This window comes from Poecilia mexicana, unplaced genomic scaffold (assembly GCF_051168715.1).
Source record: "Poecilia mexicana isolate PSO_F unplaced genomic scaffold, ASM5116871v1 scaffold_4, whole genome shotgun sequence".
In the NCBI taxonomy this organism is placed as follows: Eukaryota; Metazoa; Chordata; class Actinopteri; order Cyprinodontiformes; family Poeciliidae; genus Poecilia; species Poecilia mexicana.
The window spans coordinates 1266420-1292831 of record NW_028263373.1 but is presented as its reverse complement, the minus strand read 5'-3'; the positions used below and the strand labels follow the sequence as shown (position 1 = coordinate 1292831).

General features: G+C 39.1%; 1 protein-coding gene across 2 annotated transcripts in view; it reads right to left on the bottom strand.

The window, feature by feature from the left end:
• bcar3 (BCAR3 adaptor protein, NSP family member) overlaps positions 1–26412 on the bottom strand; it is a 74393-nt gene that overhangs the window by 24576 nt on the left and 23405 nt on the right. The window contains exons 1-4 of one of the 2 annotated variants that reach the window (XM_088004705.1): positions 25888–26046; positions 14676–14844; positions 14343–14582; positions 5943–5985 (exon numbers count right to left, since the gene is read on the bottom strand). In XM_088004705.1, the coding sequence (XP_087860831.1) occupies positions 5943–5985; positions 14343–14582; positions 14676–14836 (444 nt within the window). In that variant the 5' untranslated portion in view covers positions 14837–14844; positions 25888–26046. Of the gene's footprint in view, positions 1–5942; positions 5986–14342; positions 14583–14675; positions 14845–25887; positions 26047–26412 lie in introns of those variants that run through there. The other variant, XM_088004704.1, reaches the window with a different exon arrangement.

Sequence of the window (26412 nt, the reverse complement as noted above, 5' to 3'; positions counted from 1 at the left end):
CACTTAAACATTTGTTATCCAATGTTAGAAATATGTTAAAAGAAAACAAATAATTAAATTTGTTAAATGAGGAAATTAACATTTTATTGCCTAAAATGGGAAAACTTAGCATTGGTCTAAATCAGAGGTGCCCAATACGTCGATGCGATCGACCGGTCGATCGCGGAAGGTTTTGAGTCGATCTCGGCAGATGACACTCTGAACGCCACCAGAGCAGCGCTTCCTCTTCTGACGGGCTGATCAGAAATATTCACTAAGATCCTAAACGTTTGTAGCTTCATTAAAAAGGAATAATTATTTTAAAAAATCAATGAGACGTGTTAAAATTAATAATCTCAGTAATTATTGTTTGAACAAAGTGTTGCGCAATTCAGTGCGTTTCGGTCCCATTAACAGAAAAAAGAAAAAGAAAAAAAAGCGACTGAGAGCAGAGCAGGAGTTTAAATAAGCTGCTCAACCACCGCCGTGTTCATGAGAGGCTTATTCATAATCGAGGAACAAATATCAAGAAACGTGATAATGTAACGGACTGAATGTTGTGTTTTTAACATAATCTCTGCTCGGCTTGGTGGTTGCCACGGCAACGGGTGGCTTAAACCAGTGTTTTTCAACCTTTTTTGAGCCAAGGTACACTGTTTTAATTGAAAAAATCTCGAGGCACACCACCAACCAAAAATGTAAACAAAGATACTCTGTAGCCACCTATATTACATATATAGTCATTCTTATCAAAGTGTCTTGAATAGGAATCAAATAAACACAAAAATTTATTTTTATCACATTTTACATTTCTTATTTCAAATTGCACGTTACATGTCCACTTCAAAAATACACCTGAACAGTACCACAACACTGTGGTCTTAAATTTAAAGAAGTTGTAGAAAACTTCAAAGTGTTTTACAAACTAATCCACAAGCATTCTTTTAGCCAGAATACAGAAAATAATTCTTATTCTGAAAGAAGCAATAATATTTGGGAAAGATTTCACTGTTACAATATGAAGAGTTGCATGTACAAAATGTCAATATCTGTATATTTTACCCATCTAGTGTGAAACCTGTGCATGTTTGGATGAAAGCAGCTGATTTCCTGGCAGAAATTGAAGAAAGACAAAGATCTTCCTCAACAGCTCTCAGTCTCTCTGGTTTCAGTTTTTATAGTAACCAGGCTTGAGAAGCTCACTTCACACAGACATGTTGTGGGAAATGGACCCATGTTCTTTCCACTAATTCTCTTGTTTTAATGTAAAATGCTCTGTACCTACTGCCATCTAGCGGTAAGAAAATTACATGATTACGCCGCTAGCCACTACTAACCATGGTTTCGTTCACGCCGAGCTTAAGTGCAGCGGCTCTATTTCCCTCCTGTAGTACCAGATCGACAGCCCTCAACTTAAAAGCTGCATCATATGAGTGTGAAAACATTTCTCCGTCGTGCCTGCTGCTAGCATGTGGTTGTTCTAAATGAAAATTAACGCGTTCTTCTTTGATTTACAATTTTGACTTCTAATGATTCACTTCCTGCTAGAGAGCCCCCTGGTGGTTGAAGAAAAATACACAGAAAAGCTGCACCGGGCTACAATCCACATGGTTCAAAGTTTAGGAAAAAAGTAGCAGCTTATAGTCCGGAAAATACGGTACCTTAGGTGAAATTGAATAATTTCCACGGCACACCTGACGATCACTCACGGCACACTAGTGTGCCGCGGAACAGTGGTTGAAAAACACTGGCTTAAACGACAGAGACAGAAAGTAAAAAGGTGGAGTGGTTTAGAGTTGATCACCTGTTCGGGTTGTTTTACCTGTTTATCTTTGCTGTGGCTCATCACACCCGCTGTAGGACTAATGACCTCGTTCGTATGTGAGGATACGTCACAACAAACATCAAATAGGACAAATATATTTCATTCAGTTTTAACTAATTCTACAGCGATAATTATGTGAAATTAAATTAATTATATCCCGACTTCTGAAGATCTGCCTTTACCTCTTCTGGGTAAAAGCAGCCAAAGTTCAGATCCACCATGACTGACCGACACCTGCTGGTTTGCAACCAGCTTCTGACTGAGAAACCAGTAACCTGCTCCCAGTGTCAGAATCTCACTGAGGAAGAAACTGCATCAGGTTTTCTGTCACTTTATTATTTCTGCTACAACTGATGGATATTCGCATATAAAATAAGTCAATAGAGTTTAATTTGCAATTTTTATGTCTGTGTCATGAGGTAGATCTCAGGCGGCTGCTGAGAGAAAAAGTAGATCTTGCTCTCAAAAAGTTTGGGCACCCCTGGCCTAAATGATATCTGCAGCTAAAAAATACGTCAAACATCAACAAAAACTTGAACCTTTCTGCTTCAGTTGGTGGCATCCCCACAGCATAATGCTGCCAAGTCAAATCTAAACTTATTCCCAGGTTTATCCTCTTGAATACAGAATCCCACTTTCAGTCATAATATTTGTTACAGCAGAACCTCAAAAGCAGAATTTTAAATCAGACAAATTGTTTTAATCTTATATGAAACATGTAGATATTTTTGTACAGTTTTGATTCAGTTGCTGCTCAAAGTTTTGTCTTTTTTCCACAAAATGCCCTTTTTGAGAGTCTGTATAATTCAATTAACAATTAAGCGATTATTAAATTAGTTGTATTATTTCAATAATCGATTAATCACGATTAATCGATTCAGCTCTATATTTAACTCCAAATAAATCTAGCTAAGCAGTCATGTTGGAGGGGTTATTAATTTATTTCTCAATGAGGTTCAAATCCAACTTTAATCCAGTTAATTAATCTAGGGCTGCTACTAACAATCAATCAATTATTCAATTGTTTTAATAACCGATTAATCGCGATTAATTGTTTCAGTACTAGATTTCTTAATGCAGATGTTCTCTGAAAACGACTTTCCTTGCATTGAAAACATCCATTCATAATCACATGTTGCCTGGTTTACGGCACCAAACGCCCGTCGGTGTCGGCGGCTCACCTGTCCATTTTCCAACTACTGAAAATAAAAACGCAAACACACCTGGAGCTGCAGGGCAGAGCTGGCAGCCACATCTTAACACCTATTATGCAACACAACAGATACAGAGGCTGGATAAGCAGCCAGCACACAAACAGCACCGAGTCCCAGCCCCAGTTTGACCAGTGAGAAGGACTGGGTTTGCTTTTCACACCCAGGCGACAGCATCACGCATACGAGCCAACAGATGGAGGGAATGATGACGGTGGAGACATGAGGACGGTCCAAGGGTGAGGTGGTGAGACACCGAAGTGTTAAAAATAAAAAAATCAAGCAGCAGAGAAGAGAAACAGACATCATCTGTGCAGTTAGAAAAGAGTTTTGCTGGACGAGCTTTAAGGACGCACCGATCCACTTTTTCACTTTGGATGCCGATATCTGAGGTTTCAACACCGAGCTGCACCACTTTTACTTAAAATGTTCCTTTTTGTAAACACAGACATAACTGTGCAGCAGTACAGCTCACTTAGCTTCACAAGCCACAAACATGTGAAAACAACTTCAGTTTGTTCAGTCAGGAGTAGAACAGTCAAAGTAACAGAAACAATAAACTAAAACTGACCAAATCTAGAGGTTCATTACCTAATATGTAAAAATAAACCACAACAAATGGTTCAGAAAGTCCAGTTAGAAATTCTGGATGTAATGTAAAATAAATAATAAAGCTCAGAGCACAGGGCATAGAACTAGACAGAATAGATCTGCATTGACGGATCAGGCACAGCGTCACCGGTACCCAATGCAGATGTTATAATATCGGTTTGGTGCATCTCTAATTATTAGTGATGTTTTTATTACATTAAAACGGAAAATCTAGAAAATTCCAACCTTTAATTTATCATTTAGTCAGTGGGAGGAGATTTTAACTCTGGTTAAACCTCCGTCTCGGTTTGGTTGAAGGAAACTGGTTTGGTTTGAATGTGAACACCAAGCGGACCAGAGACCGCTCCAAAAGCAGGAAGTGGACTACAGCGCAGGTTCCAGTTACATGTTCAAACGTGCTAGTGCTAAGCTAGCACGTTTGTTTTGGTTGTATTTACCCAGAATGCCGTATGTGTTGGTCGACTTAAACCAAAATAACAAACAATGCAAGTCCAAATTAAAAAAAATAAAAAAATATATATTTATTATTTTATCAACAGTAAACAATATTAAACCATAAATATTGTAGTAAGATTGTGGCTCAAACACGTTTTCCTCCCTCTGTGTCTTTTACCCTCAGATTAAATGGATTTCCTGGACAACAAGGAAGGACAGAAAACCTCAGAGTGAAAACGAAGACGCCAGATGATGCTGTGCCAACAGGAAGATCACTTCAGTGCCATCATCTCTGAAAGCTGAGACTCAGGTGGTGTGTGTGTGTGTGTGTGTGTGTGTGTGTGTGTGTGTGTGTGTGTGATTTAAAGCTGCGTTAAGCCGACAGCAGAGAGTCAGACTGTGTGATTTAGGGGCGAATTATCCTGATCGTGCAGCAGATATCGGATCAACGTCTCTGCAGATTTGGCCGATCGGTTTAACAAGCGGCGCAGCAGGTGACCTGCGACGCTTTTAGGTCATAATTTAATGTCCAAACTGTGGCCTGGGGGCCATTTGTGGTCCTTGAAATGATTTTGCTCGGTCCCTGACCTCAAGCTAAAGAACAGTAAAACCAACTAAATGCACTGCAAAAACACAAAACCTTACCAAGTATTTCTGGTCCAGTGCAAAAATCCTCAGTAGAATTTAAATAAGAGAAAAACAACTTAAACGTAACTTTTCAGCAAGAAATAAAAGCTTGTTTTAAGTAAATAATTCCTTAATATTGATGAAAAACTCCCATTTCATCTGGCAGATTAATTCACTGATAACAGGAGGAAAATTTCTTATTATACATTAAATAATCAGAGGAAATAGTACGTTTCAAGTGTACTAAGCCATTTGCACTAGAAACTAGGCCAAAATTACTTGGTCAGATTTTGTGTTTTTGCAGTGTATAAAACTGATGACACAAAAAAATTTAAATGTCCTATTTTTCTTTTAATAAAGCAACAATCAAGGAGCCCATGGATCTTTAATGATAAATAGATTTTATATTTTTTTAAATCTACAAAAATATTCACAATAAACTAATTTTTGCATTTTTAATTAAATTAACTTCGTGGTCCTCCAGTAATTTAAATTACTGAACTACTGACTCACACTACTGACAAAATCATTATAAACAAAAATTTGCATTATAAAATAATTTAATTCATTACAAAAACCAACAATTATTAATTCTGCTGAATAACTAATATTACAAACTGATCATTACAGTTAGACATTTTATCTGTGATGCATTTGACATGTTTTGATTAAGAGCTTAGCAGTAATTTTGAATAAGAATCTGCTTAATTAGATAAAAGTCCTTATTGTGTAAAAAATACTTGTGGTTCTGCTATTATAAATATTATGACTGAAAGTAGAACTCTGGAGGATAAAACTTTAGATTTCACTTGGCAGTATTATGCTGTGGGTCTGCCGCCCATCAGTCTCACAAGGTGCCAGTGTTTTACAACTAAAGCTGGGAGGAATGTGTGTAAAGTCCCAACAGTTTGATTTTTTCTGTATCGTTTACTTTGCATGAAAATCAAAATTACAGAATCAAAAAATGAAACCGCAGTAGTCTCTGTTCAACCCACAGAGGGCAGCACTGAGACAGTTTTACACCAAATTTACACTAAAATGTCACAATTTGAACAGTAAAACAAAGAGCAGCAAAATGATCAATTTAAACAGTTCATCTGCAAAAAAATGAACTAATTTGTTCATGAAGATTAACAAATGACTAATTTGTTAATCTTTTTGGATTAACAAATGAATAATTGTTACAAACATTTCATTTCCGCAGACATTTCCCTCTTTCTTCACTACCCAGATAAAATGTGTGTGTTTCCTACCTTAACGTAGTCGACAGCAGCATCCAGGGCGGCTACCGGATCCCTGGGAAACACAGACAGAGAGAGAGTCCGGTTCAGAGAAAACATCCCGACCGGTCGGACCCGCAGGCTCAGTTCAGGTGATGGTGCTGATGTTGCTCTTTTCACTGCGGCTGATGCCCGAAACGTTTTCACAGCTGTTCTATGAGTCCCTGCATGTCCAATTCATGGTTAGGAAAACCCAAAACTGCCAATGTTTTCTGTAAAGTTTCAGAGAAATGAAACCAAAAACCATCTGGGCTGCGGAGTTTGAAGTAGAGTCCGCTCTGGTCCGACCTCCGTTCACTCCTCCCCCACCGTGACACACATCACAGCCAACCGTTCAGACGCCGCTGGCACTTTCACACAGAGGCTACAGCACACAAACACACACGCTTTAAGACCAGCGTTAGAGTTTTCATCTAAAAACTGCATTACAAACATTTAGCAGCAGTTTTATCTTGGAGCAGTTTTAACCACCCACACTGCAAAAACAAAGTATTTCTGGTCTAGTTTATACAGCAAATACTTGAAATTACTTCTGTCACGGTTACAGATTTGGCTGGACGATAAAAAGTTTTCGCCATAAACAGTAATATTGTTGTTTTGAGTTTATTTTAAAGTAATAAGACAAGAACTCATTCTCAAAGATCAGTAAACTTTAAATCCTAATGAACATTTAACACTGGAACTGGAAGACATATTAAATATCCAAAATAACAACAAACAAAATGAATGATAAAGTCTGTAAACAAAACTGTCCTTCAAAAAAGGGCTCAAAAAAAGTTGAGACCAAAACACCAGACTGGAGACGTTTATCATCCAGATTCTGGCAGAAAGAGAGAAAAAGGAGAAAAACAACAAATCATGCAAATGGAAATTATGGGGCTCTTAATTTATTAAGTGATTCATTGCTTACTTGAAATAAGACAAACTTACTTCAGCTTATTTTAAGTCAATGCTTCTTTAATGTTGATTACAAAAGTAGTAACAGTTTCACTGCCAGATTAGGTTTTTACTTATAACTAGGGCTGGAAAATAAATCAATAATATATATTCTGGTAATCAATATCAGTAGATAATACATCTGATAGAATATTCACTGAACTTCGATCCAGAACCGCAAAGCATTTTGGGGGATGTAGGCAAACGAAAACCTTTAGCTGCTCAACCTGTCAGCTACCGAAGCAAAGTTGGTGGAATCAACTAACCCACTCAATCTTTGGTTACCTAGCAACCCCCTCACTCTTTGGTTACCTAGCAACCCACTCAATCTTTGGTTACCTAGCAACCCACTCAATCTTTGGTTACCTAGCAACCCCCTCACTCTTTGGTTACCTAGCAACCCACTCAATCTTTGGTTACCGAGCATCCCACTCACTCTTTGGTTACCTAGCAACCCACTCAATCTTTGGTTACCGAGCAACCCACTCAATCTTTGGTTACCTAGCAACCCCCTCACTCTTTGGTTACCTAGCAACCCACTCAATCTTTGGTTACCTAGCAACCCACTCACTCTATGGTTACCTAGCAACCCACTCAATCTTTGGTTACCTAGCAACCCACTCACTCTATGGTTACCTAGCAACCCACTCAATCTTTGGTTACCGAGCAACCCACTCAATCTTTAGTTACCTAGCAACCCACTCACTCTTTGGTTACCTAGCAACCCACTCACTCTTTGGTTACCTAGCAACCCACTCACTCTTTGGTTACCTAGCATCCCCTCACTCTTTGGTTACCTAGCAACAACCTGTTGAGTGACTTGCGCAGCAGCAGTTTAAGGTTTTGCTATCGGGCTTCATAAATGCTTAGAAATAAGAAACACAGTGGAGTCAAAACTGAAGATAAAACAGGAAAAGTCACACCACCAGATGGTGTATTTCAGATATTTAAAACAAAAACCTGATTAATAATTATCAATATTGACAATGAGTGATATAAACTGATATGAAACGCTTATATGGTGATAAGTTCTTTAGTTGTATCGTCTACAGAAAAACATGTTTCCAATGTTAGGAGTGAAATAATCTGCCTGTGGAATTAGGAGTTTTCCATCAATATTAAGAAGTTATTTACTTAAAGTAAGCACCAATATCTTCCTGAAAGTTACTTGTGAATTTTTTCTTATTTCAAGTTTACTACGATATTTGCAGTAGAAACTAAACCAAACCTCTTGGTAAGATTTGTGTTTTTGCAGTGCGATTAAAATAACTCCTTGGTGTATTTCGCTCATGTTTCTTTGTGAAAGTAGAAACATTTTAGCCTGTTATGAATGTATGTGGAGTGTTACTGCAGCTTTCCCGGCTGGAGGCTTGAAGGGGCTCAGTGAAAACCGTAATCAGCTCAAATCCGCCGCTACATTAGGAAGGTTGCTGGTTCAGATCCCCTCGGCCAGGAATGCTGTTCCCACGGGAATATCAGCACAGCTCATTTCTTACCAAACCAGATATGTTTATCCCCCAGCCCCTCTTAGTTTTAATATAGCTCCACATAATGAGCAGGATTTAGCACAGAGGGGCCCATTCACAACACACTGGAGCCGTTTATTCACCGCAGATTGCTCAGCCTCTCAGGCGGCTTTCAGGATCTGCACCAAAAGATGAGGAAGCTGATCCTATTGCAGGTCTAGAGATCAGAGCGTGTCCCGACACGCCCTGCAGCGTATCAGCAGGACTGTCCCCTGAGCCCAGGCCGCGCCGGCTGCCTGTGGTTCTGGTGATCATCTGCCAAAACGTCCTGCGAGATCCCTGGAGGTTGGAAGTGCTGATTTTCTTACAGCAGTTTTCAAAAGTATCCATACACTTTAAACAGAATCTGATAAATTGTCACCAAGTCCTGAAAGTATTTAGACAGATAATCAGTGGAAAAATGAATTTACTTCCTGCCTGAGCTACAATAGCAATCTGCAAAACCAAACCAATCAGAGCCAGGAGGAGGGTCGTAGCGCTGTCAATCCTCCTTGTGTATGCGCTGCTAAATGTGCTGCTAAAAAGCTCAGTCAGGCTCTGAGGTCGTTTCCCAGCTGAAAGGTGAACCTCCCCCCATATTCTAAATCCTTTTTCTCCCAGGATGTTTTCCGTTCCCTGTTCCTGCAGCCACCAGCTCATCGTCAGGCTGTACTGTGACGCGCCAGGTGTTTTTATCTCGGTAACAGTGGAGCTGTTGACAGATTATCCTCCACGGTTGCCATGGTTACTTCTGATTGTCATCTGATTGGTTTGTCACCATTTAAATTCTGACACTTTCTGCAGACTTTTCATTCACCATTTATGCCTTTTTTTCTGCAATATTAGAAATAGCATGGTGGTCCCTGAAGTTATTGCTATAAACAATAATATTGTTATTTTGAGACCATTTTCAAGTATATAAATAAATGAACTAATTTCTAACATACATTAAAAATTAGAGCTGAGAGACATTTTAAATATACAAAATGAATAAACAAATTAACCAAAACAAAAGAAACAAATAAAATTAATTATCTCTGATTTATTGCTAATTGCATCTTTTAATGTTTTAAGGAATACATCAAAAGATGCAAATAAACAATTAATATAACACAAATTAAGTTTTATATGTAGTGAACACTTGATTATTTGCATCTGCAGCAAAATATAATACTTTTATCTTAATATCAATACAGTGTAGGGCTAATCAATTGATTATATTTTGGATTAATAACCAGATAGCAAAAGCTGCTTAAATCTTATTCCACAGAATTTGAGCCAGGTGAAGCTAAAAGGTGAGGCAATTTTATTTATACAAAACATTTTCAGCAACAAGGAAATTCAAAGTGCTTAAAATTTCCAGTTAAGGAGTTTTTGGTAGAAAATATTTACAAAGCTTTTTTTTATATTCACTGCAAAATGTGTGTTTTTGTTTAATTACTGCATTTGTTTTTAGTTAATTGACTGTTTTGAGTTTAATCGATAACTAAATTAGTTGATTTCAATAAGTGATTAATCATGATTATTTGGATTAATCGTTTCAGCCCTAATGAAAACCTTGATATTACAAAAGCGGAGCCATCGTGGCTTTTTCACCTGAATACATGGATAATAGTTGATAGAAAGAGTGGATGTTTTTTTATTTCTTGGCGTCGCCGTTTGTGTGCCGCTCTGCTGTGAGACCCGAAACCCTGACCACATCAACCAGCGTGACTGCAGCGTGGAAATCACCCTGGACAGACAACACCAAATCCCTCAAAATGAATCTTCTCACATGAGGGGAATTCCCTCCGTTACCTCCCCATGTGAATCTGCAAAAGTCAAAAAGTCAACTTTAAACCGAGGTGGGGATAAAAAATGATAGTCAAGTAAGAGAAGAAAGTTGTCGTCCAAGTCATTAACTCGGATGCTGAGTTAATTTCAATCATTTAATATTTAAAAATTACATCGTCAGGTGACCCAAAGTATAAAGATAAGTGGAAATTTTGGTATTTTAAAAACCAAAATGACAATCATTCATATAAGGAACAAAAAAATAACAAAATCAAGCAAAATATTTTTTTCCGATAAAAACTAACGAAACTTTAATGTTCAGTTACTGCCCCTTCATTCAGTGGGCAGAAAATCCAGAAATTTTACTCAAGAGTAGAAATACTTCATGATAAAATTACTCAAATAAAAACTACAGTGTAGGAAAAACACTCCTAAAACTATTTTTTTTTCAAAAAAGTTCCTCAAGTAAATGTAAGGAGTTAAAACCCAACTGAGGGTTTAAGAACAAAAGGACATTCTGAATCGGCGCCGTAAGGAAACTGTTTTCCAGGTGAGTGATTTTCTCTCCAAGTTAACCCAAAGTATGTGAGAAATGGTTCAGCCAAGACTTTTCAGACTAGACAATCTGACCACTGCTATATCAGTATTTCTCTTTGTGCTAAAAACAACAGGCAACACTGAATTTTCCTGCTTCTACAACCACAAGAACAATCTGCAGCAGAAAGGAACGACAGGACAAGGCGAGGCGAGGAAGAGGATGAAAATAAAGAGCAGGGACTGGCTGAAGCATGAAGAGCTCACCACAGTCTTTTTCTGGCTACTGTTGTTCTTTGCAGCTCACCGCAGCGCACTCAGCATGACCACAGCTGGCTTTAGGCTGGCAGCGGAGCAAAGTCCAACAGCCGCATGCAGTACCTGCAGACCGCCTCTAGGGGTCAGCATTACACACAAACACAACATCCCTCAAACGGGAGGTGGAGCATTTCTCTAAACTACATTACCAAGTTTAATTTACTTCATGCAAGAGAAGACATTAAGCTGTAAAAATTCAAGCACTTTCCAAGTATCTCCAGGTAAGTTTTCAAACTTTTCCAGCACCAAACACTGGAAATTAACTAAAAAAAAATAAAATAAAAAAATCTGTTTCAATTCTTTGACATCATTTATTACTGTTATTAATAATGTCTTGTGGTTGTATTCTACATTCTTCAGCAGGGAAAAGGTTTTGAAATCTCTATAAAAACACAAAATCTTACGAAGCATTTTTTCTCAAGTTTCTCATGTAACACTTGAAATGAGACAAAGCCAACATACAAGCAACTTTTCAGCTAGATATAGGAACTTGTCTGTTGTGAATAATTCCCTAATATTGATGAAAAAGTATTTCTTCCAGTGGCAGATTATTTCACTAGAAACATGGGAAGAATGTCTTGTTTGAAGTGAAATAATCTGCCAGTGGAACTAGAACTGGGTTGCTAGGTAACAGGCTGGGTTTGGCTGGGGTTGCTAGGTAACGGCGTAAGACCCGTCACTTGTGAAAGAAGTGAAATAATCTGCCTATAAAACTAACTTTTTCATCAACATTAAGTAATTATTGACTTATGACAAGTTGCTTAAAAGTTAGTTTTGTCTTATTTTGACAATTTTCAATGTTCTTCTGTGTATAATTAAAAAAAAAAAACCCAAAAAATAAAAATAAAAATCGAATTTCAGCAAAAACTTGGAAAAAAGCATCCAGACTGCAGTACAGTGCATTGATAGCAAAAGTCAGGTTTTTCAAATGAAAACCAGACAAATCCAAATCTAATTTTATGTTGAAATTCAGATATAATTCAGATATGAAGGTGAAATGATCCAGATGTCAGCACAGATCTCTGTTTGTCTTTTCTGCTGCCCCCTCCTCCTGTCCTGGTGGTCTGCAGGCCGACACAGAGGTCAAGAGAAAAACAAACCGACCAATGAGGAGCTGGTGCACCATAAGGTCAGGGGTCACAGGTCAATCAGCAGCAGGAGGAATGAAAGTCAACACTGACGTATGGTTTTAATGGAAACTATGATTTGTTTCATCAAACTTTTCTAGAGACACAAATATCTGGAGTTAATAGAATTTAACATCTAGAAAGGAAGCAGATACTAACTAACCATTCTGGGTAAAATACAGGGGCGGATCTACAGGGGGGCCACTGGTGGCCACCGCTCCCACCCCCAAAAATATGATGTCCTTAAAATCATACTTATGAAAACTAAACTCTTATATCTTTCATATTAAATATTAATTATTAATTCAGAAGAAATAGATATAATTATTTATAATTCCAAGCACAGTGGGTTCAATCAATCTGCCAAGTCAAACTGACAGAGGAGGGTAGAAAAATTATACTTGAGTAAAAGTAACAATGCTTTAAAACTAAAAGTGAAAAATAGCCATCCAAACACTTGGTCATAAAACTTGACTTAATAATAGAAGTGACGCCATCTGACTGAGAAAAGTAGAGAGCTCTGTGGAAATTCAGGTATTTTAGACTAAAATTTGAGAGAAAACACAAATAAAAACACAACTGTTACGTTTGGGACTTTCAGAAACTTCACTGGCCACTTCCTTCTCTCCATGTAAAAGTTTCTATATTCACTTTAAATCAATTTACTTCCTGATTTAACCCCTTGAAATTGGGTCTCTGTCTCTTTAAAAACTCCTACTCTTTCTGAAGCTCAGTCTTCAGGAAGTCGTCCCAACATGGCTCCTCCATTAACCCTTTAACACTTTTTTACCAGCGTTGCTCTGAGCAGCAGCTCCTGTAATGAGCTCAGCAGCTGTTTGCTAATTGCTGCTGGCTAGTCTGAAGGAGCTGCGCGGCGGAGGAGTTATGCCTCAATTTCTCATGCATACATGAAAGAATCAAGGCAACGCTCGAGGTGCGTTTTAGATGATTTAACAACATTATAACATGATGCACAGCTCAAAAGGCTGATCTTATATAAAACTGCCCATTTAAATTAAGACTGAAAATCCAGCTGTGACTTTGAGCGAATAACTGAAACATTGATCATCATATTCTATGCGTATTGATGATTTTTGACAAAATGTGATGTTTCTTAATGATGTTTTTATTGCTGTGAGTCACTCTGAGCTCGACAGAAGAACCCGGCCACCTGCAGAGGCTGAACTCGACCCGGACGAATCGTTCTGCCGCATGTCAGCGGCGTCTGAAATGGATCCAGCGATCAAGAGACAGCAGACAAAGAGCTCAGAGCAACCCGTGATCAAACCCGCCACACCCCGACCTACAAAGGCTCCCGGACCGCCAGGGGCCACGGCGCGCACCGGCGAGTGCACGGAGCCGGCCTGTATCAGATACAGTGAGCCGTAAACCGACCCGACCCAGAGAGATGGGAGGACATGATGAGGGATGCGGGGGATGAGCGGGTTCGCTCTGAAGTTTAGATAACCGCTTCCCCCAGGGATCCGTTTACAACCGTCCATCTCCATCCAGGTCTGAATGAGCCTCTTATTCACAGAGTTCACACAACTTTCAAGCATTTTGAAGCATTTTCAAGGGAAGTTTCAAACTTTTCCAGGACCTTAGAGACTGGAGCAGTTATGATGGGTTCCTGGCCCGACCCAGCAGGTTCCCCGCATTAGGAAAGAGAAACTGAAGCCGATGTCTGTTTTGTGTCAGTTCGTCACATAAAATAATAAAATAAAATGTATGGAAGCTTGTGGTTGTGACAAAATATGAACAAGTTAATGTGGGCTATAAAATATATACATTTATATAAAATTGACAAACACCGAAGAGTGACGAAAGTAATTCAAATATGACTGAAAATAAGTAAATAAATAAAGTAACAAGCTGGTTTGTTAATCTATAGATGATAGAAAATTGGTTGTAAGTTACTCAGAGTTATAAAGTCAGATTTCAGCCTCAAATTGGGCCCAACAGCTGCTGACAATAAATATTTTATCATCACCTGAAATGATCCCATGTGGAAACATTCTGTCTTAATCATCAAATTAGAAAGAACTGAGTAAAACCAGATGAATGAGTTCGATTCTCCATCTTCAATGTGTGTTTTATGGGTTATCTGGACAGAAAAATCACAGCCTGATGTTGAAAATATGAAACCATAAAAACACAGTAATATGCTTGTGCTTGTTTACCTGCAACTCTTGAAGTCATCGCTGATATTCTGACCCAGTGAAGACGCGGCGGGCTGCAGGACGAGCCCTGCAGGCGCCGATGTGTTCCCGGAAAGCAGCGGCTGCGTCTGATTGGTCTTCAGGTCCCATGCGTGGTTGCTGAGGCCGACGTTGGCTCCGCCTCTCCTGCGACGAGGCAGCGTCCCGTGCAGCGAGACCGACTGGTAGGCTGCAGCGGGAACCTCCTGACCTGAAGGGATGCTGCATGAAAGAAACAGGCAACTGAAATGAAACACTGAACTCATGTTAAATTACATTTTGAGGGAAGAAATTTAGCATAAAAGTGAGGATTACCAGGGATTGGAGCCGTGGAGATCCATGGGGATATTGAGTTTTCTGGGGGAGACGCTGTGGGCGGAGCCGGGGCCTCCGGAGTGGGCGGAGCCTCCTCCCATGGCGTGAGGATGTGCATGTAGCGACCGGGGCAGACTGGCAAAACGCCCCTCAGCCATCATCCTCAACTCTGGAAAAGTGCAGAGAAATTACATGAAGCATGGTTAATGTCAAAAAAAACAAAAACAAACCAAACTTGGCGAGCTTTCTGGGAGTGAAATAAGGTCACACACTGCAAAAAACTAAATCTTACCAAGTATTTTTGGTCCAGTTTCTAGTGCAAATATCTTAGTACATTTTAAATAAGACAAAATTAGCTTATAATGACTTTTCAGCAAGACAAGAGCTTGTTTTAAGTAAATAATTCCTAAATATTGATGAAAAAGTACCAGTTCCACTGGCAGATTATTTCACTTATCAATCAATTTTATTTATAAGATCCCTTCATATTAAAAGTAGCTCAAAGTGCTTATAACTAGACATTTTTCCAGTCTTATAAATGAAATAACCTGCCAGTGGACCAAGTACTTTTTAATCATTATTAATGAATTATTGACTTAAAACAATCTCCTATGCACCTGTTGCAGTTTGAGATCTCAGGACGAGAAGCTGCTCGCTAACGATGACTAGCATTGGCTTTAGCTGTTAAATTGACAACTTAATGCACTAAATCTTAAAAGTATTTGTGTTACATAAAGGGACCAACTGCTAATTGTCAGCACTAAGACAACTAGATAAGGTCAGGAAAATGTTTTAATTAAAAATAAATGAGAGAGAAGGAAGCTATGCTAGCTTGACTATGACAACTGTAACAGTAGATGTGCTGTGGAATGGTGTGTGTTTCTGTTCAGTTAAAAAATAAAAAACCGACACCAGCACACAAACCCTGACAGATCATCAGCAGAGCACGTGTTTAAATCAGCTAATTAACCCACTGCTGTGTTAGCTTAGCTAATGGCAGCGGTAGCTAATCTACCACAGCGATCACTTATTAATCATCGAGCCTGAAAACATTAAACTAACTGACTGAATGTTCTGTTGTTTTTGTTGGAAATGTTTGAGTGTTTTTTGATGTTGAATCCTGATACACTAGTGGACCTGTTGTCAGTCAGTTGCTATGGCAACGGGTCTGCATGTAGCATAGCCAACACAGACAGCGAGAAACAAAGAAAACTACAAGTGGTTAGAGGTTTTCTTCGATGGTTTCTCCTTTGCTGTGGCGCTGCACTGAGTTAGTAATGCCTCCATCTCCAGGTTTCATTTAGTTAACAGAGTTGCTCTAAGTATCGTCTTAATTCATGTGTGCTAAACTATTTGCACTAAGATTAGACAAAAATTCCTCTGCAAGTTTGTGTTTTTCTGAGTCAACGCACAAAAACAGTGTACGAGACAACAGTTACCACACCCAGATACACCAAACTGGGATTATGTGTCAGGCGATAACAATGCAAACCAACAAAGTGGCCTGCAGGGAAACAGAAGTTATCATTACGCATCGGTAATTACAATAATACAAGGCGTTTAAATACTACATGTCACGCCTGAAGGACAGATTTTTATGTTTTAATTATGTCTCCAAACACACAGCAACATAAATAATGATTATTTTCATAAGCATTTAGTGAATTCAGACATGCATCATAATCTAAAGTTTAAATGGAGAATCCTCTGGAGTGGAGGGTCATGAGAGACAGGGCTGCAACTATCAATTAATCTAGTAATCGATTATTCTATTGATTATTCTGATGATTAATCGATTAATCAGAGAAAAAGATTTTCCAATTAACCACTTAAGTCTTTTTATTCAGTGTTAGAAATACATTAAAATAAGGAAATACACAAATATTTCAAGAAAATAAACATGTTGTTGCCTAAAATGCAATAACAGCTTTTCTGCAGTCGATTTGAACAAAATGGAGTTAAAACTTTGACACTTGAGTCTTTTTGAGTAAAACATATTTACAGAAAGTTTTTTTCCATCTTATATGCAAAATGCATGTATATTTTTTGTGCAGTTTTGGCTTAATTGATGATTAATTAATTCCAATAATTGATTAATCAGATTAATTGCGTCTAATCCGATGAATTGTTTCAGCCCTAGAGGTGTTTTATGTAGTATTAGGACTAGGATGAAAAGCGCTCCAGCAGGTTTGTGATTAGATTAGACAAAAATTTGACTTTTTTTGTAGATTCTAGAAAACATTTCACAACCTGTTTGCATCCGAATCTGAGAGGATGGAGACAATATGAAGCAACAGCTGCAACTTCCCTCCCTGCGCCTTTATTTTGTGTTCATGAAGTAAGCTGTCATCTGTTGGCCCGAACACAGTGATGAAAAAGGCAGATAGATGCGCGCTGCTGGGAAAACACAGGATGGGTTCTTTTCACGTTTTCCTGCGATGTGAGGATGACAGATGCATCATCTGCTCTGAATCACTCTGCATGCAGCAGTTAGTCACATCGCACAAACTAAAATAACACGGAAACCACAGACAGGCTGGATGCTCTCAGTCCTGATCTCAGCAAAACCAGCGTGTGTGTGTGTGTGTGTGTGTGTGTGTGTGTGCGTGCGTTATATAATATAAAGTTATTTCAGACAATTAACTGTGAGATAATGTGAGGTAAGAACTGAGTTAGAGGTGAATTGACCTTTACTTTTGCCAAACAAACGTTTTTTTTTTCTCCATTTTGTTTTTAAATATGAAGCTTTAGCATGCAAAGAAAAACTTTATCAAGTGGATAAGTTAGTAGGAATTAAAATATCTTCATTTATGACAGGCTGTAGTTTAACTGATGATGTTTGATGTGAGCAGTTTGTGAACTGGGAGTCCTCAGCCAGCTGCAAAGCATCTGTTTCAAACCGAACCGCACAGTGGGGGGTCTCAGAGTCGTCGGCTCCTGCAGATGAATGTCAATGAAAATGCAAATGAAGCCTTAAGGGAATCAACAGCTGGCCGGTCCGGTCCGGTCCGGTCCAGGACAGGCCTTAAGGGAATCAACAGCTGGCGGTCCGGTCCAGGACAGGCCTTAAGGGAATCAACAGCTGGCCGGTCCGGTCCGGTCCGGTCCAGGACAGGCCTTAAGGGAATCAACAGCTGGCGGTCCGGTCCGGTCCGGTCCAGGACAGGCCTTAAGGGAATCAACAGCTGGCGGTCCGGTCCGGTCCAGGACAGGCCTTAAGGGAATCAACAGCTGGCGGTCCGGTCCGGTCCGGTCCAGGACAGGCCTTAAGGGAATCAACAGCTGGCGGTCCGGTCCGGTCCAGGACAGGCCGCTCAGCACTGAGCAGAGAGACGTTTATCTGAGGAACGTCGGACCAGACAGAATGTGGATTCCTCCAGATCGGCCACAGCACCTATTATGTGACCCTGAGGGATTCAGCTGCGTGTGTGTGTGTGTGTGTGTGTGAGAGTGTGTGTGTGTGTGTGTGTGTGAGTGTGTGTGTGTGTGTGTGTGTGTGTGTGTGTGGGGGTGTGTCAATGACCATCTGCCAGACACACAGCCTCCCCTGTTCTGTGTAAAGAGTCAAATCTCATTCATGTAAGTGACAAACACTTGAATGTTTAACTTCAGGATAAACTTTTCATGCAACAGGAAGTCATTTTATAGAAAATATGAGAAGATTGATGGATACAGAAGCCAAAACAGAAAGAGTAGTATGACTTCAACGTATTTTTACAAAAGTAAAAGTATCTCTCCAAGAAATTACTCAAGTAAAAAAGTATTTGGTAAAAAGTTCTGAGTAACTGATCAAATGATCAATAATTTCATATTTAAAAATTACATCATCAGACGGACCAAAATATTAAAGTTAAGTGGAAATTTTTGGTATTTTAGTAACCAAAATGACAATAATTCAGATCCATAGCAAAAAATAAGAAAGTTTAGTCAAGAGCAGAAATACTTCATACTAAAATTACTCTAGTAAAAAGTACCGCAGAGCAAAAATACTCTGAAAAAGTAATTTAAAAAAAACATACTCAAGTAAATCTAACTAGTTACTCTCGGGCCTTTTCTATGCGCCTGTCATTTATTTCACATTGAGCCGTGTTTCAGCCGCTGCTCTCCGTCCTCATCCATCTTTCTCTCTCAGCGATGCGTTCTCCTCCCTCCACCAGACGGACGTCGTCTCCTCGCCGCTCTGCGTCCGTCACTTCAGCTCTTCTTTTCTACTAAACTTTTGTCCCTTTCTTTTCTTCGGCCTTCTGCCTCTCCTTTCTTCATCGCCTCATCTTTGGTCCCAGCAGCTGTTCGCCAACCAGTCGCATCACTCAACACGAAACAGACAGACAGGCTGCAGAACCGTCCTCAGGTCTCACTTTAGAAATCAGGGCAGAGACTTTAACGCCCTTATTTAGGGTAAGAAGCCGTTTTGGTCAATTATTGGTCTGTTTTATTGTTTCCTTTTCTTTGCACCAATCTGATGGTTGAATAACCTAAATAACAGATTCAAAACAGTAAGTATGTCTGTTGAGCTCAAAAATCTACATTAAATTCAATAATTTAGCAGCAAAAAAGGATTTTTGAATTCGATTAATTGCCACTACTATTAAAAACATAACTAAAGGCGCATTATATATAAGATTTTTATTAATTCCTTTAAATTTTTATAGTTTGTTTTTACTCAGAATAAATAACAGGAATTATCTGTTATAATTACTCGCATGAAATTGGTGGTTTTGTTTGCACTGAAGCTTGTAGAAGCAACTAAGGTTTTATTTTGTGCACAAATCATCATAAATTCAAGGTTACAGTTGAAATAGCTCAGCACAGTTTGAGTTCATATCAGCTATATTTTCTCTCTTAATGGTGCGTCTGACATGAACCCAGTGATGATAAATCCTCCCAGTTATGAGTTAAATGTTTTCATGTGGCAGATCACTGAACAGACCTTCATATCCATGAGTGGTGATGCTGCAGAACGGCTGACATCAGCGCTCTGCTGTGGACGACCTCTGACCTTCCACCTCTGCTGCAGCTGATATTTTTAGAAACGCAGGCTAAATTTAAAACCTTTAGTAATTTTTCTAAATTAGCCTTTCATTTTGCATGGTGGGAAACTTGAGATCAACTCAGAGGGAATCCTGGCACTTATAATCTGTATAAATTAATGAGAATAAAGATATGTAGCACTGCAATATGATGAAAACGTCATATTTGTTAAAATAATAAAAGCTAAATCTTGATCCTTTAAGTCGTGAAGCCAACCAGACCGGGCAGCAGGAAACTTCTCCCCATTTCTTTGTCTTTTATGGAAAAGTTGTGCAGTTTGTCACGTTTCTTTCTGTTTTATTCCAAACAACCAGAAGTTGGTCTTGACCAACATTTTCCTGTTTTTGGACTTTTTATTTCTGGGTGTATTCAAACCAGGAAGGTCATTTGGTCCAAAACAAAAGCAGGTTTTATTTTATTTTTTTGTTTGCTGCTGTTTGCTTTTACATTAAAAAAGTGAATTAAATTATGTAAATGCAGTTACAGTTATGTTATGTCGGTTGTTATGACAACAGCAGATATTACCGGTCTTTACTTTCAAAAGAAACTTTTGTTAAAGGTGACCTATTATGCTTCCTTGGACATGTCAGGATAGGCCTATGGCCTACACAAAACATGTTCACTACATTTTATTTATTTTTTTACACAAAATCATTTTTAGATAATGAGATTTTAGTCTTTTTTTGGGCGTCTCGTCACTTTAAATCCAAATAAGCTCCTGCTGGCCACGCCCCCTAACTCAGCGTTTACACTCACATGTTGAAATGTGAGTGTAAACATTTCACTCACATTTGTGCTTCTGATGCAAACAGAAGCACAATCATATAACTATACATCTTTGAAAAGCATTAATAGAGCCTCCTGCACAACAAACAAGAATGCAGTAAGTGGTTTCTGGATGGTGACGCAACAACAAAACACTTTGACGTTTCCAGCAGCCATTGTACAGCCCATACAGCGGTAAAACCAGCTGACCAAATGTGCTGGAGCTCAGCTCGGGTTGCTAGGTAACGGACGGAATTCTGCTGGAGTTGCTAGGCAACACACCCATCAACTGTGGCTCAACAAATCGGGAGGTTTTTGAAACGGCTCATTTTCCAGACACCAAAAAAACTTGGACTGTTTCCAGAAGAAGTGTAAGTATAAAAACGCATAAAATGTTTTTTTTGTTTCGGTTAAAACTTTTTCCAGCAGAGGAAAAATAAATTTTACAGTGGTCTCTAGTAAAAGTTGCATATCTGCAAATACGGCCTATCCCACATGTTCAGTTTCAGTTGTTTGACAAATATCAGCAAAATAAAGGATCTGCCTGACAAACTGTTAGACTTTTGCTCTTCCAGGAATTTATTTGCTTCAGTAAAAAATCCCAGTAGCATTACTGAAAAACATCACAGAACCTCAAAACAGCCAAAAGATTCCCTGAAGGAATGAATCAGTGTCTGTACATAACAGACAACTTAAGCCGTGATTATGTTCGAGTGTAAATACAAGTTCTGACATTAACCAGTTGGTTTTTCTTTACTGCAGTTTTGACCAACTAGAAACAGAAACAGCTTTTGTTTTTGCAGTGCATCCAGGACTTGTGTGGGTTTAGAGTCAGAAAATGGGACACCGACATCTCTGCAGACCCCACACATCCTGGACACAAACTGTTAAAACTTTTACCTTCAGGGTGCCGCTTCCAAAAACCAAAACAAGTACAAGGCAAGACCAGAACCTGCCTTTATGAAGTTATTTAAAAAAATATCCATTTTCTCTGAATGAGTCAACATAAAACTGCAGCAGATTTTTGCTAAAATATCCCAGCTGGAAGCAACATGTAGATAAAATCATTAGTTATTTTAGGAAAACCTGCAGCATCAAACCAATCACACGCCTCTCCTTGGCAGTGGAGCAACAGACAAAACATTCTGGGTCTTTGTTAGCGCTGGCGCTGAAGGCCTTGGGTTGGGAACACACGCACGCACGCACGCACGCACGCACGCACGCACGCACGCACGCACGCACGCACGCACGCACGCACACACACGCACACACGCACACACGCACACACACACACACACACACACACACACACACACACACACACACACACAGTCATGGCTGGGGAGATTAACAGGAAGAGGAAATGGCAGCATAAACACAGAAACGAGAGGCGACCCATTACAGAAGATTAGTGACAATAAAAAGTTCTTATCTCCTCCCAATTTCATCTCTCAAAACAAAACTTTTCTTCCACATCCAACTGATTTCAGTCCAGCTGCTCGGTTGTCGGCGCCCGGCCTGAGTCTGCAGCTGACAACAAAACACCAATCAGAGCTCAAGATGCACTTTCCTTAATCCACAAAGTGGCGGCTGTGAGCAGTTTGCTTCTTCACATCAGCCAACTGTGTTTCAGAGCTGCACAGCAACTAGTTACATTTACTTCAGTAACTTTGTAGAGGAAAAATTTACTGGAGGAGTATGTCTACTACACTGTACTTGAGTAATTTTATGAAGTATTTCTGCTCTGACTTGAGTAAAATTTCTGGATTTTCTACCCACTGAATGAAAAACAAACATGTTTTAACCAGAAACAGAGACACAGTTTCTGTTAAAGTTTCTGAAGTTTTTTGTTACTTATATCAATTATTGTCATTTTGGTAAATAAAATACCAAACCTTCCACTTAACTTCATATTTTGGTCCATCTGATGATGCAATACATTAAATGATTGGTAATTTGATCAGTTACTCAGTACTTTATTAGACTTTTTACCAAATATGTTTTTACTCTCGAGTGATTTCTTGGGACTTTTTATTTTTACTAAAGTAAAGATATGTTGAAGTAGCTACTTTTACTGAAGGCAGAGAACCCAACAATTGTACATAAGTAAGAGTAGAACTGCTGCAACATTGAAGCATAAAGTTTAAATTTTGGTATTTTAAGAACCAAAATGCCAATAATTCATATTAGCAACAAAAACATGGCAAAATCTGGCAAAAATCAAATGTTTCCAGATCAGTTTCTTTCAATAAAAAACTGATGAAACTTTAACAGAAACTGCAGGTGTGTGTCTGTCTGGTGAATTTTTGGTTAAAACATGTTTGATTTTCATTCAGTGGGAAGAAAATCCAGAAATTTTACTCAAGAGCAGAAATACTTTATAATAAAATACAGTTTAGCAAAAATACTCCTAAAAGTAAATTTTTTTTCCAAAAAGTTACTCAAGTAAATGTAACTAGTAACTATCCAACTTCAGTTATAAAAAAAGATCATGAACAGATTTTGTATTTTCTCCAGATTCGCAGCAGTTCAGATGAAAGAACGGCTGCAGCGCCGCTCCGTCATCAAACAATGGAGAGGACGAACGCAAACATGTTTGGGAACGAGCCGCTTCCTCTGGCTGGCTCAAGGAGTTTTCCTACTGAAGAAGAGACTACTAACACACACACACACACACACACACACACACACACACACACACACACACACACACACACACACACACACACACACACACACACACACACACACACACACACATTAGGAAAACCACCCCTGGCCAGAAGTGAACAATGGGAATGACTGTCACATGGCTGCTGTGTAGAGTCAGTCTTTGTTGGAGCTGGAGAGAGAGGTGTCCTACTGCGCTCTTCTGTGCGTGGGCCCACCAGCACACATGCATGTGTGTGTGTGTAACATGTTAATGAGGTCTGTATTAAATCCCACAGCAGTAGCTGCCATTTACAGCTTCTACAATCTTTGTTGGCTTGTCCATCTCTCTCACTTTCTCACACATTAACACCTAACTTCCCTCAGCGTGTGAACTCACTCTGCATGTCTGCACACACAGGGGGGGAAACGTGACGTCAACATACAGACATTCTGCTAATGTCAAAAAAACACAACTGTGGTGTTTCATTAGATAAGAAATGTGATTAAAATCAGACCTGAATAAGTTTGTTCACAATGTCATTGAACACAACTACTTCCTGTTGTCATCTACTTCGTGGTTTCCACCAGTAGTAACATCCTGTCGGTGATCATGTGACTCGTTTGATGCAAAAAAAGGTGTTTCCATTGCTGTTTTGTGACATAAACCAATTTCAATTCGACTAAAAAAAAAACAATTCATTCTAACACCAAAACATTTAGTCAAAAAACGAGTTTTTGTCACAATATGTGTGTTTCCATAAAGCAAATTTATTTTCAAAATGTCAAAGTGCAACATGCATGGTCAGTGGAAACACAGCTACTGATGATCTCACTTTGAGCAACTGGAAACACATTGAGCTCAATTTCAGGAACAGTTTCTGCCAGGTACAAAAAAACTAAACTGCAAAGGGGAGACATGGAAAGGAGGTAAAATACCCAACAAAGCTAAGAACTTCTCATATCTGTGTATAATATTTGCTTCCATCCATAAGTTTACATTTGGCGTTTTGTGGAAGGATCAATATGAAGCTGCAGAACGACGTCAGCAAATTAAACTTTTTACGCTTCACAGCATCTGAACCTCGAGGTCAGACGGCGTTAATCTGCAGGAATATAATCTACTTAATATGCAGAGTTGGGTAGAAGCAGTTACAGTGACTTGAGTAAAAAAAAACTTTAGGAGTATTTTTACTATGTTTTATTGAAAAAAATGATTTTGAAACATTTTCTTTTGTCTGATTTATTTTTTTGTTACTTATTGTCATTTTGGTCCTTAAGGGCAATTTCACAATTTCATCTAAACTTTATATTTTGGTCCATCTGATGATGTAATTTTTAAATTTTAAATCATTGATAATTTGATCAGTTACTCAGTACTTGAGACTTTTTACCAAATACTTTTTACTCGAGTACAAGTTTTGCCTCTCTTAATACGACGCCAAGTACACAGACATCAAGACATTTTCATCAACTTTTTTAAACGAGCCAAAAACGAAAACCTTAAAGCGAGCAAAATAACCCGATTATTTTTTTTTTCATGAATACTTTGTCAGTAAAATACTTTAAAGATGTTTTTATGACACTAGGGTCGTTATAGAGCGTTTTAAAGAAAGGAAAAGTATAAGTACATTTCCACCTAAAAACTAGGGGGAAAAATCATAAAAATTTCTGAGTTTGAAAAGTTTAAAATTTGCTAGCAAAGAATGTGAAATTTTGAGTTTAATCCCAGAAATTTTCTAGAAAAATGTTTCAACATTTTTGACTTTCAAAATGTTCACGAGTTTCAAAAGTCAAACATTTTTCACACTTGAAACTCAGAAATTTTCAACTTTCCTGGTAGAAAATTTGATTACTCTCAAAGTTTTGGTGGAAACTTTTTCTTTTTTCATCCATAATTGCCCTGATTCACCGTTGTAGATTTTGAACGTTTGCTGTATCATCTAGTTTTCAGTTTCTTTTGGGGTCAACTGAACAATTTACTTTCTTTGAAAAAGTTTGCTGTATTTACGTTTAATAGATTAAATCAAAGCTGATTTACTTTACAATATACCCTTGTTATATTTTAAAAGTCTCCTTATGCATCTACGGGTCAAATTTGTATCATTTCTGAGTGGCAGTTGGGGGCCACACAAATCCAGTCCCAGGGCCATAAATAGCCCCCGCGCCGCACTTTGAACACCCCTGATTTAAACGCTGAATCTTGCTTTGTAGCTTAAGACACGACTCTGACTAATGTCTGAAAGAAACTGCTGCTCTGTTCGCTCCAACAAAACGTCTGCATGTCATCATCTGACCTGTGGCTCGTCGTTTAAAACCGCCTGGAAGGTCAGAGGTCGAGTCGGTCCAGTCAAAGTAAATCCCATCTGTTGGGTTTGAGCAAAAGTTCATCTGATACAAAAAAACAGTAACTTGGGAGAAGAAATGAACCAGAAATCAGCGTCTTGTGTGAGATTTAAACAAACATTTTCAGGAGCCGGGCTGCTGATTGCATCTGTTATCTTTCTCATAATTATGCCCTGCTGGGGTTTCAACAATCTCAACGACCACAGCAACACCCAGCGCCTGGGGACGATAAATTACTGCCCACAAACTGTCAAAGCAAATATAACTCGCTTAAAGATTCAAACTAGTCGGTCAGGAGCAATGAAATCACAAGTTTAGAAGATCCAAACCATATTCAGATAAACCTGGTAGATCGTTGGCGGCCTCAGGTGCCGTCAGCGCCAACGTCCAGTCATTCCTGTGTTCCCAGTCAGACCCTCACCTGTAAGAATCTCTGCCGGGTTGTTGCTCTGTTTCAACTCTCAGTCCTTCACACTTCCTCCAAGCTTTTTCCTTCTCATGCTTTCCTAAACGGAGTGGCTGACCGGCTGAACGTCCTGCACACTCGCGCCGCTTCAGGCAGGCAACAACAAGCAGCGGCGCACAATCAGAAGCCCGGCCCTCCTCCTCATCCTCCTCCTCTTTCTCGTCTCTCCTGGGAGCGATTTGCGAGCGTCCAGCTCCTCCTCCTGCTCCTCTGCGTTTGGGAGGAGTTTTCCTTTTGTCTCATCAAGCCGGACTCCTCCTCTCACATCCAGCTCACCTCCTCTCCGGTGCGTTTCCTGCACAGCCTCATATTTCTTTTGTTTTCCGCGTCAAACGCCAAATGGTCTGGTGATGGAAAAGGAAATCTACAAGAGACTCGGAGTGTTTCTGTTTCTTCTAATTTATGGATATGTTGAACTTCTGCTGTATATCAACTTTTAGAAAGAAAAAAATACTTGTACTCCAGTAAGAGGAGCATTAC